Raw genomic sequence first — 12,914 nt, 5'->3', positions numbered from 1 at the left:
CATCTCTGCAGTTGAGATAGACCGATTACAGGACTCAGGGTTGAACAGGAGGGAAGAGCACAGCCCTTGGTGTTTTGTTTTGTTTTTTATAAGCTGTGCTGGGTCTTCGCTGCAGCATGCTGACTTTCTCTCCTTGCTGCTTGAGGGGCTTAGTTGACCCACAGCAGGTAGGATCTTAGTTCCCTGACCAGGGATCGAACCCACATCCCCTGCATGGGAACTGCTGGACCACCAGGGAAGTGGTCCTCATAACCCATTTTTAAAGAGGGAGCAACCCTGAAGAGTTTCTCTGAGATAATTTTATGGTCACGTTGGGCCAGGTTGATTACCCACGTCTGCCTGTGAATGGAGGTGGAGGACTGGGACAGAGGCAGGCCAGGCGCTGGGAGTGTGTTTTGCTTTTAATCTGGGTTAGTTAATTATACTTGGACTTTAGGAAAGCTTATTCCAAGTTTGTGTGACATTCTTAGCAGGTTATTTTCCATAAGACTTTGTATCTCTTCTGCTGGTGGGTATTACCTTGGGGGACCCCTTCTGTAACCTGAATGGATTAGAGGGACAGGAGATGAGAATGGATCCCTAAACACAGAATGTCCATGCTCGGTGGGTCTGAAGGGGAAAGATGAATGTTTCAAGCCTGTATGAGGCAGATGCCTGACATATTCTTACTTAGCCTTGGAACCACATCCAACTAGGACTTTGTAAGCTCATTTTACAGGTGTGAGGAAAATGAGTTTTAAGAGGTCAAGAAGTGACCTGCGCAAGGTCACCAAGTTGGTTAGGGGACACTTTTCCATCCCACCTAATCTAAAATATTATCTTTCATCAGATTGTTTTCTTTCTCCACTCCTTCTCATCCAATTTTGTAAACTTTTTCCATAAGTGTCTGTGTTCTGGCCTCAAGCAGTTTTATGACCAGAGAGGTCTATTCACTTGTAGGCATCTAAACCCATCATTATGCCTCTGGATTCAAATTATCAAAGTTTAGAACTACCTACCCCATTATACTTTTTAAAAAATATAACTTTTAAAATTAGCAGACACTTTTGGTGTTAAGAAAAATAAATAAATTAACAAAGCAAAACACAAATTAATAGGCACACAGTGAACTGAAAGTCGCTCAGTCGTGTCTGAGTCTCTGTGACCCCATGGACTATACAGTCCATGGAATTCTCCAGGCCAGAAAACTGGAGTGGGTAGCCTTTCCCTTCTTCAGGGGATCTTCCCAACCCAGGGATCGAACCCAGGTCTCCCGCATTGCAGGCGGATTCTTTAACAGCTGAGCCTCAAGGGAAGCCCCAGACACACAGAAAAGTATACAAATTGTAAGTGTTCAGATCAATGGCCTTTTATAAACTGAACCCATCCTGATCAAGAAATAGAAACCCGGTTATACCTTCATTTTTAGAGGTTCTGTTGTTTGTTTTTGCCAACATGAACCTCTGGTTAGAAGTGTGTTATAACTGATCTCTCATATTTGTCCCATTCAGCTCTACCATGGCAGTATTTGAAGATCTCTAAAATGCTGGTAGTTACACGTCAGCTAATAAATGAGTTAATCACTGATGAGCCCAGGAATTCAGAGGGGGACTTCAGATACCCTCAAGAAAGAGATAACAGTAACTTCTGAGGGGGTTTAAGAAGAGAAAAGTATGGAATTTTATACCTCATAAGTGAAGCTCAGGGAAGTTGAAGAGTTTGCCTACAATCTCCCAGCAGGCAAGCAGGACCAGCAGGCAACTCTTTCTACACAGGTGGGCACACACACACCCCCCCCAGATATTTGCTGAGAAGTCCCCATTGCCATGGATGCTAACTTGGGAGAAAGCCATTGGCTCGAAGGCCTGTGTAAGGCCAGTGAGGGCACCAGCCAGCACCATCACTCATGGGCACTGCCCACTAGGCCTGGGGTTTGGTCCCTCCACCCCAGAGGCCTTTCCTCTCCCATCTGCTCTCAAGTGGGCCACTGGCAAAGAGACAGCCCCGCTATCCTACCAGGGCAGGTTGAGAAAGTTGCAGGATAAAAGCAAACCCTGACTGCGGCTGGAATGTGCTGTGAGTGAGCGTCGCATTCAGTGTGGCCTCGATTCCCCTCTGACGACAAAGACCAACGTCCTGAGCCAGCCCTTCCACTTACCAGCCACCGTCCCACAGGCAGGTCCTGACCCTCACAGTCTCCCAGGCTGGTTGCGATGTTCAGCCCCGTCCTGGCTAGGGGAAACTTGGCAGTCGGCAAAACACTTCTTAATGACAATATTTATCCAGGAGTTCCCATGGTTGGGCTTGATGCTAAGAGTTGGATGCATATTTCATTTACTCCTCTCCATAGCTCATGGGAAGGGGCCTTCTGTTTTCCCCATTTTCTCGATAAAGGACCCGAGGCTCAGAGAAGCAAGATACCTGCTCAGAGTCACACAGCCACTTAAACGATGGGGCCCAACTGACACTGAAGAAGCGTGTGGCTAAACTACCCCTCCTACTACCCCTCCTGGCAGCTGCCTATAACCAGGCCGTCATTCAGCAGTTATTTATTGAGCCTACTATGTGTCAGGCATCGTTCTAGGTGATAGGGAGACAGCTGTGAGCCGACAGAAGAACCGCCGCCCCACACACTTCCACTCCCTCCTCCAAAGAGCTGACATTCTTGAGCGGGGGTCCTTTGGGGAAGAATCCTCTGGGAGATTTGTGTTCCAAGCACTTTTACAGAAAAGCCCGCCTCCTTTTTCCCCACCCCTCTGCTTACTCTTCCTCTTTGACGCCCCCCAGAGCCCTCCAGGTCTCCCCTTACGGAGAGGGTGGCAGAGAGCCCAGTACCCCTGAGATCCTGGCACACCTTTTTGGGGCCAGCTGACAATACTCGTGCCAGCCCAGTAAGAGGCTCAGGGGGGCCCCACGGCCACCCCACTCACACAGCCTGCCACCTCCACATGGCCTTGTGTGTGTTATTTCTGTGTCTCCACACACAAAGAGCCCTGGTGCTGTTGCTGGCGCTCAGCTGCTGGAGTAGGGAGGCGGGCAGCGGTGAAAAGCTTTTCTGAAAGGCCAGGGCGAGGCAGGAGTCACCCAGGTGATGTGAGCCGTTCCCCTGGGCCCCCAGCCCGGGACCACAGTGAAAGGTTACTGCTAATTGGCGAGCTCCTGATGGGGACGCATCTATTTAGCACCCCCCTCCCCACCTCCCCAGAGACTTCCAGGATGGTCTTGGCACAGCGTGCAATTCGAAAGCTCCCCGCCTGAGTCTGGCACAATCTGTCTGAAATTGTGAACATGGAGGCTCTTGGGTTTTTAATTTGTATTTTTCCTTGTTGTTTCTCTCTGCCCATTGTTTCTGGTAGATTTCATAGCAGCAGCCACCCTTGACTCTGGTTGCCCCCTCCCTGTGGCCCTCTGAGCAGGCTCCTGTCGCCCCCAGGTCCCCCCAGACCTACCCTTGGAAGGCCTGGCGGGGGTCAGCGAGCAGCAGCGTGCCTGCCCCCGCCCCGCTGCCCGGCTGCAGGGCCCAGCTCTCACCCCGCCGTCATCCCTGACACTAACACAGCTTGTCCACCCTGTCGCAGGGGGCAGATGGCCTGTCGGAGCCGGAGGGCATCTCTCTGAAGCGGGTCGCTGTGGTGGAAGATTTCTTTGACATCATCTACTCGATGCATGTGGAGAGCTCAGCGGAGCCCGGCAAAGCCCCCAAGCACGCTGGGCAGAAGAAAACCTACCGAGCGGTGAGATTTCTGTCTCTTGGCCTCTGCTGGCAGCCCCAGGCCTTGGCAGGAGGCCATGGGCTCCGCACATGTTGGGTAGGGGGCGGGGCAGGGAGCTGAGGCGTGATGAAACGGCCTTTGGGGATCCAGGGGGGCACGGGGCAAGGGCATGGCAGCCAGAGATGGCTCACAGGGCGAGGGGGCGGGCTCTGTGGTCAGAGCACAAAGGAGAAGCAGGTTGAAGGGGGTGAGAGGGAGGGAAGGAGAGGGACGAGGAGGGCAGGAGGAAAGCTCTCCTCTTCCTGGTTTCTGCTTTGCTCCATTCCCCACCCCCCAGCTTGGGGCCGCGGTTGGAGGAGGGGGAGGCCAGATAATAGTAATCGGCAGAGCAAACGCTTCCATGGCCTTCGCTGTGTGCCAGACCTGTCCGAATACTCCCTGTGTGTGAGTGCATTCAAGCCCCTACAACGCAAGTCAGTGCCAGAAGTTCCCCAGGGGACTTCTGAGGACCTGGGCCCCGCCCTCAAGGACAGCACAGCTTGACTGGGGCTGGGGAGGCTGAGAGAAACAGAAATGTTTCCAAGACTAGCTTCAGGGGAACAAGAACCCAGGCACCTGGGCGTTCAGCCGCGGTCCCTCCAGACACCAACGTTCAGTCCGTGAAGCGGCCTTCACGGAGCGGGTGGCAGGTCAGCCAGCAGTCTAAGCTTTGGGTAGGCAGAAGGGAGCAGAGGTGGCCACCTAGGATGGGAGACGTCACACGGAAGACTGTCGAGGGCACGGTGGCCACAGCCTGTCTGGGTTCTGGTCGCATCCCCGCATTGGCCCCCATTGCCATGGCTTATGCCCAGCTCTGAACCGCTTGTCCAGCACCCACCACTAAACCAGGAAGCCAAGCACTTCATGTTCACTCAAGCCTCTCAGCAGTCCTGTGATGGAGGCGCCGTGGCCCATTTCACAGTTAAGGCAACTGCGGCCCAGGGAGTTAAACTACCACTCTAAGGCCACACAGCCCGGAGGCAGCGGTCAGCCGGGGTCTCACTCCCCGCTCTGTGTTGACTTTCTCTTTGGCTTCCTAGAGGCCTACCCCTCTGTGATGGGCCTTCCTTACCCAAAGTAGATGGCAACCCCTCCAAGTTCTTTTCTAAATAGCCTTGGAGTATGGCAGAGGTGGCCTGTTTAAGTCTATAATTTCCCCATATGACCTGATTAAAAAAAAAAATCCAACCATCTGGTTTGTTCTTGATCTCAGAAGATGACCTTTGTTAAATGTGTCTTAAGGATGGACCCACATGCCAAAGCCCTCAGAGAGAGGAGGGGTCAGGCTGAGGGAAGCAGGAGATGACTGTACCACCTGCCCCGCCCTGCAGCTCAGGACTTGTGTGATGGGGAGTGACTTGTGGGAAGGGAGTTCTGAGGGTATTTCCACTGGAGGATCATAAATGGAGGGAAGGACTCCTGAGCTGGGGCCCATGTGGGCCCCTTGGTGCTGATGATACCCCGTGCACTTTCTCAGCATTGAAGTTGCCATGCTGGGAGCCTGCTCATGCCAGGCTGTGTGCTCAGCACGTCCCCTGCGCCGGCTCTCAGAGCCATCACGCGGATGAAGGGTATAAGGATGAAGCTGGCGCTACCATTACAGAGGAGGAAAGCGAGGCTCAGAGAGATGATTAAGCCTGCCTTGAGGTCACCCAGCTGATGTTCAGAGTCAGGCACCTGGCTCAGAGCCTGTGCCCTGACCACTAGACACGCTGCCTTGCTGCAGACGTCTTGTGGCCAGTTCGCAAGCCCACTGACTTGCTTGTCAAAGTAGATAGGCTTAGGCTGACTGGACTGTGTGATTTCTCTGGTCCCATGGGTACCCAGCCCCAAACCTTACCCTCAGGCACTTCCTGGGTGTTCATTAAGGCTGGGGTCGGTGACCTCCGTGCTGCAGAAAGGGCGAGGCTGGTTGCGCCCACCAGGCTCTGTGTCTCTGGGCCAAGTGGACGTCCAGCCCTTGGCTCTGCGCTTCCTGGCTTCTCGTCCATATGCCCGCCGCGTGCCCCACTTCCCGCTGCCCAGCCTGGAGCTGGCACATGACTGGCAACGAGCCAGCTGGGCTGCGCTCAGAGCTGGAATTTCAGCAGCAGGGCCAAGGCAGAGGGAGCAGGCCAGGCCCTCCTGCTGTGGGTGTGCGGCCAAGGGGACCACTGCACCCCTTCCTCCCCCGTGCACCTCCTCTCCCTTCCCCCACTTCCCCATCTGTCATCCTTTACCTTTTGGGGGGGCAGGGTGATGGGGACGCTTTTGTCGTCCTCTTTTTACCTGCTCCCATTTGCCTCAACCCAAGCCTAGCTCTTCAGCCCCATCCATGCCTGCTAGGAGACTCGGTGCTAATGGCTGCAGAGGGGTACAGCCTGGCACCTCAGGGTTTGCATCAGGCCCTTTGGAGGGTTTTTTGGACCTATCTGTGTATGCTTTGCCAAACCTGAATTCTGGGACTGCCTCGCTGTCTCTGGGGGCACCTGGGACTTTATGAAGTCTTATAGGCCTGGGGTGCCCAAGGGAGCAGGGGACTGCAGGAGAGATGGGCAGTCTTGTTCAAAGCATTAAAGGAGGCAAACTCTTCAATAGGAAAAGAACTTTTTAGCACCTACCACTGTCCAGCAGTGGATCGGGGAGGGCAGGTAAGGAGCTTTCTGAAACTAGGTCTATGAGCCAGGGGTTGATGACCATTGACAATGGACACTACAGGGAGTCCCCATCTTGGGCAGGAAGCCCTGCCTTAACTTTGCCTCTGATGCCACATGGCCTAAGGTCCAGAGGACCCCAGGGAGTCTTGCCAAGGCAGAGCTATGTGTTCTACAAAGTTCTCTGAGCCCACATAGAGGACTGGTCCTTTTTCAAGGAGTGTTTCTAATGTCTGTGCTTAGTCGCTCAGTTGTGTCTGACTCTTTGAGACCCCATGGATTGTAGCCCACCAGGCTCCTCTGTCCATGGGGATTCTCCAGGCAAGAATACTGGAGTGGGTTGCCATGCCCTCCTCCAGGGGATCTTTCCAACCCAGGGATCTATCCCAGGTCTCCCACATTGCAGGCAGATTCTTTTCCACCAGGGAAGCTGAAGAATACTGAAGCGGGTAGTCTATCCCGTCTCCAGGGGATCTTCTCGACCCAGGAATCGAACCGGGGTCTCCTGCATTTCAGGTGGATTCTTTACCAGGGAAGCTTGTTTCTGATGTCTCATGAAAGTGAAAGTCGCTCAGTTGTGTCCAGCTGTTTGGACCCAGGCCAGAATTCTCCAAACCAGAATACTGGAGTGGGTAGCCGTTCTCTTCTCTAGGGGATCTTCCCAACCCAGGGATCGAACCCAGGTCTCCATCATTGCAGGTAGATCTTTACCAGCTGAGCCGCCAGGGAAGTCCTGATGTCTGCACCCACCTGAATCAGAGTGAGTGTTGTTGCTTCCTTCCTCTCTCCCGGGGTGCTGGAAGGCGAGGTCGGGCTTTGGAGCCCTGATCTGACTGCCCAGACCACTTTGGAGTTGGGGCCAGATGTGGTCAGCAGCTGCTCCAGGCCCACCACGTGCTAATCCGCCCTCAGGGCAGAAGGAGGATCTTGTAGAGTGGTGCAAATCCCCCCAATTGGCCTCATCTGTCTTTGTCGGCCTCTGAGTTGGGGAGTGAAAATGGGGCCTTGCAAGTCAGCGACTCTGCAAATAGCTTCTGCACTCCCTCCCAATGAAATCTCACTCAGCTTTTCCCAGTAAGAAAAACATAAAAGGCAGATTCAGGTATCGGTCTCAACATCCAGGCTGGAGGCCTGAGAGCAAGGCAACAGACAGTCCAGGGCCGCTGAGAGCTGCTGGGCGGGGATGGGCCCCTTCTTAAATGCAGCAGCTCTGTCTTTATCTGTGTCACGTTTTGGGCTTCAGGATAAGAGTCTATTTCCAGAACAGTGTCTGTAGCCCTAAAACTATCAGAAAACCACCATCCTGCTGACTAGGGCATCAGCTGGGATGATCCTCCACGTCTCAGCTCACCCTGTGGTCCTGTGGCCTCGGGCATCTGTGCAGCCAAACAGAAAGGGAGGTCCCATTTCTCACGTGGATGAGGCAGGAGCATGAACCAAAAGATGCCCACAGGAGGTTGAAGGCCTTGGTAGGGAAGGCATCCTCCTCCATTCAGGTCCTACAGCAGCGCAGAGCTGGACATTTTACTGACGCCCCACGGGAGCTCTTAGTGAGACTGCAAACCATCCAGCCGCATAGGGCCCTCGGACAGCTCCAAGGGCTTCTCACCCACCTGCCTTGGGTTTGCCCGTCTGCCCTTCTGTGGGATCCAGAGCCAGAAGTTGTGCACCCAGTGCATCAGCGCCCTGTGGCACTCCAGCCAGCCTTTGCATCTGCTGGGTCTCTGCTAAGGCCCAGGCCCCTGGGCACTTTCTGGTAACTGCCCCTGTATCCTCAGTGGGCCAGGCGGCAAGCAGGGCCTCTGGCCACGCCACGGGCAGCCTTAAGCAGAGCAGCCCAGCCAGGCAGGCCCTCCCTAAGCCCTGTAGAATCTGTCTCTGCCCAGCAGTCAAAGAGCTCCATGCGTTGAAGTCAGGCTTTCCCCATGGTATCAACCTTTCTTCCTCTCCCAGCAGACTGCAACCCTCCTCCTCCACGTGCTCAGCTCAGCTCTTCTGAGGCCTGACCTGGATGCCCCAGCTCAGTTCCTTAGGAGGTCATCTATTGGCCCAACTCAGCCTCAGCCCTCTGCCTGACCCAGAGGGCGTCCCTCCCTCTTCCCTTTACTCCTATAGCTGTCAGCCCCTCAAGAGGACCCGTCCCTCCCAACCCCCTGGGCCCGAGAGGGACCTGCTGCCCTGAGACTTCCAGGCGGCCCCAGGCTAGGGATAAAGATGTCCCCTTGTGTGGCAGGAGAGCCCAGCCCCGTGTCTTCGCCCTCAGACCTTCCCATCCACTGGTTCTAATTGGAGAGCAGGGGTTTGCCCTTGTTCCTGACCTCCAGAGGAAGGCAATCAGACAAAGAATTTGGAAGGGAGATAACTCATCAAGGAGCCTGCCTGCTCCGCAGAGCATCAAATCAGCTGAGAAATAACAATTGTGTCACCAAAATTAACTCTGCATTTGCAGCCAGCCACCAGGCAGGACTGGCCCATGGAGCTCCACAGGCAGCAGAGCCCAAGCCTGTCCTCCAAGGGCCTGGCCGCAGGGCGGGGGGCACGGGGAAGGAGTGCCTGGCAACCCTCTTGAGTCCCCTCCTCTCTGCCCCACCCTGCCCCCCTTCCTGGCCACCACAGAGATGGAGCAGGGTGCGTGTGCATCCCGAAGGAACAGACCAGGTGTGTCCTGGAGAGCAGCTCACCCCCCACCAATACCCTGCTGTGGGCTGACCAGAGCCCTCGGCCAACTTTCCCGGCTGGGCTGCGGCGAGGACAGAGGAACGCTGGGGTGATGCTGCCCCTTAGTGGAGAGAGTGAGACGGCCCAGGCTCTGGGAAATGTGTGAAACCCGCAACCGGGCAGCTGCCGGCTTCAGCCAGAGAACCTGGGCCCAAGAGGTCCCTCCGGCCCCCTCAGGCAGCCAAACCAGGACCAACCTGGTTTTTCCCAAAACCCAGAGCAAGAGGAGAGGACTGAGCTGCTGGGACTACACCCCGCTTCTTCCCCACTCCCCCCACCCAGCCGCTTTCTTGTGTTCCCTGACATCGCTTTCACCTTCCCTCCCACACTGCTGACTCTTTCTCCATAGCTAGGGGAGGCCCTCTGGAGGCAGCTCTGAGGGTGACCTGGAGCTTCGGCTCTAGTCTGGCACTATTATAAAGAGCTGTGTGACCTTAAGTGAATTGGTTCACTTCTTTGGGCCTTGTGACCTTGCCTGGAACACGGGGCTTCCTGAAAGCCTGTCCAATTTGAGGCATTTCACAGCTCTCTTGGGTCTGTGACTAGGTCAAGGAATAGCCTGTAGAGCGTTGGGCTCTGTTTATAGGCCCGCAGCTGGTAGATTTATAAGTGGGGCTCACTTTATCCTTCTCTAAAAGTGGGAGTTGTTTCCTCCTACCCTGGAGCTGCTGCTGCTGCTGCTGCTAAGTCGCTTCAGTCGTGTCCGACTCTGCGCGACCCCATAGACGGCAGCCCACCAGGCTCCCCCATCCCTGGGATTCTCCAGGCAAGAATACTGGAGTGGGTTGCCATTTCCTTCTCCAATGCATGAAAGTGAAAAGTGAAAGTGAAGTCGCTCAGTCGTGTCCAACCCCCAGCGACCCCATGGACTGCAGCTCACCAGGCTCCTCTGTCCATGGGATTTTCCAGGCAAGAGTACTGGAGTGGGGTGCCATTGCCTTCTCCCTGGAGCAGTGTTTCTCAACTCATTCTTTAGTAGCAGTGATGAAATGACCTGAGAGGAATATTCCCAATTTATGAGAACACAGGTTATAGACTAGATGATGTGTCAGTGTTTTGCTTTTATAATTTTTAAGCTTCCTTCATTTAAAATTTTAAAACTACTGGTATTCTGCGAAAGTACTGACTCATTTCTATGGCTGAGACTCTTAAGACATCTGCCTCTTGCTCCTCAAATCCCTGCCCTTCCTGGCAAGGGCCAAGTGCCTGCCACCAAAGCAGATCCCTTGGTGACCCAGTGAGCAAGCTGCCTCCGCACGGATCCGCGTAACAGCCAGCCTCCTCTCTCCCCCAGATCGCGGAGACCTACGCCTTCCTTCCACGGGAAGCCGTGACCCGGTTCCTGATGAGCTGCACGGAGTGTCAGAAGAGGATGCACTTTAATTCCAACGGCCTGGAGCCCAAAGGTAGGGGAGCAGGTGGACGGGCTGGAGGCCTGGGGGAGGCTGTGCAGGGGAGGGGCTCTTCCCCAGCAGGGCCTGCCCTTTGCTGGCAGGGACAGAAAAGTGCATGACCAGCAGCTGTCATAATTCCCAGGGGCCAGCATGGGTCCATGGAGCTGCCCAGAGAGCCTCATTTTAGGTTTGGTTTGTTATGGTTGTTTTTTTTAATGTCAAGTTTCACTTAAAAACCAACAGTACATTCCTACTGCCCTTCAACACTCTCTTCTCCCACCGAGGTTGCAGACGGAAATGGCCACCTCACCCCATTTCCTAAACTCTGCAGTTCTCGCCACCCAGGTCCTCCCCCCCACCCCCGGCAGTATCCACGTGGATCTGGTCTCACTGACCTGACTGTGCCCTCCCTAGGGACAGGAGCACAGCCCTCGCTGCATGCGCCTTTCTACCCTACAGCCGCCTTCCTGCCGTTAGTAGTAGGCCTCCCTAAGTCTTTGTCCCCTGCCCTTTACCCCCAGTGCACACCCAGATCTGTGGGGATTGGTTAGAATTGAAAATGCCCAGAGGGACTTTCTTGGTGGTTCCATGGTAAGACACTGCACTTGCACGGCACGGGGCACAAGTTCGATCCTTAGTCAGGGAACTAAGATCCCGCATGCCACACAGTGAAGCCAAAAAATAGGGAAAAAAGAGAAAATGCCCAGAGCATGTGTGATCAGTCCAAGCTGGTCCCTTAGACAGACATCCATGCTCTCTAGCTCTTCCCTGCAAGGACCCCCACCTCAGTCCCCCCAAAGCTTCACCCTGAACGTCCCAGAGGCCTCCCTCCAGTAAGTCTGGGCCATCTGTTCGAAGGTGGCTTTGGCACAGCAAGAAGGGCCATTACATTTGGCTGGTGTGACCGTAACTCAAGCCTGAGGAATGGTGCCCAGATGGGCGGCTTATCAGGGCTGCTAGGCATCAGGCCTGCAAAGGGTGCTGAAGTCGGTGGGTGTTGGGGTGTTTGCCTGAGGATGGGAAAAGAAGGGTGAGCCACTTCCTCAGGCGGTGCCCCAGTGGCATCCACCAAATGTGGTGAAAACCAACAGCACCGCCCAGCGACCGCAGGGCATTGGAATGTAGACGCCAGTGGGGTTTTCTTCCTGGCTGGTAGTTCAGCCGCTCAGTCGTGTCTGACTCTTTGCAACCCCATGGAGTGCAGCACGCCAGGCTTCCCTGTCCTTCACTATCTCCCAGAATTTGCTCAAACTCATGTCCATTGAGTCCGTGATGCCATCCAACCATCTCATCCTCTGTCGTCCCCTTCTCCTCTTGCCTTCGATCTTTCCCAGCATCAGAGTCATTTTCCTGGCTGGTAGTCGGGCCCTGATGCGACTTTGGACAGCAGCCACTTCACAAACCCAGAGGCTTTCCTGTTCTTGGGGGCCATTAGGCCATGGCCACTTCACTGAGTTCATCGGATAGCTGCTGATGTATGAGGGACAGGAGTTAACGTAGTTCATCCCTCGTAAGTGCTGGGTTCCTGATTTAAGAGCCAGGCGCGCCAGGACCGCACTGAGTGCGTTCAAATCTGAGCTCTGCCGCTCAGTAACCGTGTGTCCTGAACAAGTGACTTCACCTCTCTGAGCCTAAGTTTCCTCATGTGTGAAATGGAGTTAATAATGGCACCTACCTGGTAGCGGGAGAGAGGGGCAGGGTCCTGATGAAATTTGAGAGTTAAACCCTGTACCTAGGGCAGGGCTGCCGCACAGGACAAGGGAACCGAGGCTGTGGCAGTTATTGTGATAATGCCTGAGGCCTGAGGGAGGGCCCCTGCCCCACAGGGCCTGGCCCTGGCTCGGCAGCTGCAACCCCTGTGCGAAGACAGCCCCCTTAGCACCTGCCGCTGGGCTAGGAGACTTTCCCTGCTCCTCCCCACCCTGCCCGGGTCCTCGTCCCAGGGGCACAGGCCTGGTGGTAGCTGCATCGTCCCTGCCCACCCATGCGCCTGTCCTCTCCTGTGCTGCCCTTATCGTTTCCATAGCGACTGGCGAAGTCAGACACAGAACCTGGGGGAACAGAGGCAGGCAGGAGGGGCTGTGTTTGTGGACTGCTCTGGGGTGTCTGCAGGCTCCGTCTGTTGTGTTCCCCTCTCCCCGCTGGTGTGGAGGACGGTCCTTATGTCCAGCTTCGTGGTTCTGTGCGGGAGCCTCCGTGTCCAGGGGCTCCAGCAGGAAGATGGCAGGGCGGAGTAAGTCTGTGCCCCGCCCATCCTCGCCTGTCCTCAGGCCGAATGCCACTTCCCTGTCCCCAGAAGTGGAGCTGCCCACACGCAGGGAGAGGAGGAGATCTCAAGGGAGCCAGAGGCGGCGTGGCCTCAGTGTCTCAGAAGGTGGGCTTGGGGTCAGGCAGGCCTGGGTGTGCTGCCCTGCTCCCTGCTGTGTGTCCCTCAGCAG

At 55.3% G+C, this 12,914-nt stretch overlaps 1 protein-coding gene across 2 annotated transcripts in view; it reads left to right on the top strand.

Annotated features, from left to right (window-relative positions):
- NOL4L (nucleolar protein 4 like) overlaps positions 1–12,914 on the top strand; it is a 131,258-nt gene that overhangs the window by 46,709 nt on the left and 71,635 nt on the right. For both annotated transcript variants that reach the window (XM_070801488.1, XM_070801487.1), the window contains exons 2-3: positions 3,558–3,713; positions 10,377–10,488. In XM_070801488.1, the coding sequence (XP_070657589.1) occupies positions 3,558–3,713; positions 10,377–10,488 (268 nt within the window). The remainder of the gene's footprint in view (positions 1–3,557; positions 3,714–10,376; positions 10,489–12,914) is intronic.

The sequence above is a fragment of the Bos indicus genome, chromosome 13 (assembly GCF_029378745.1).
Source record: "Bos indicus isolate NIAB-ARS_2022 breed Sahiwal x Tharparkar chromosome 13, NIAB-ARS_B.indTharparkar_mat_pri_1.0, whole genome shotgun sequence".
Classification (NCBI taxonomy): Eukaryota; Metazoa; Chordata; class Mammalia; order Artiodactyla; family Bovidae; genus Bos; species Bos indicus.
The sequence above is the reverse complement of the archived record's forward strand: the minus strand, read 5'-3'. Positions and strand labels throughout refer to the sequence as shown.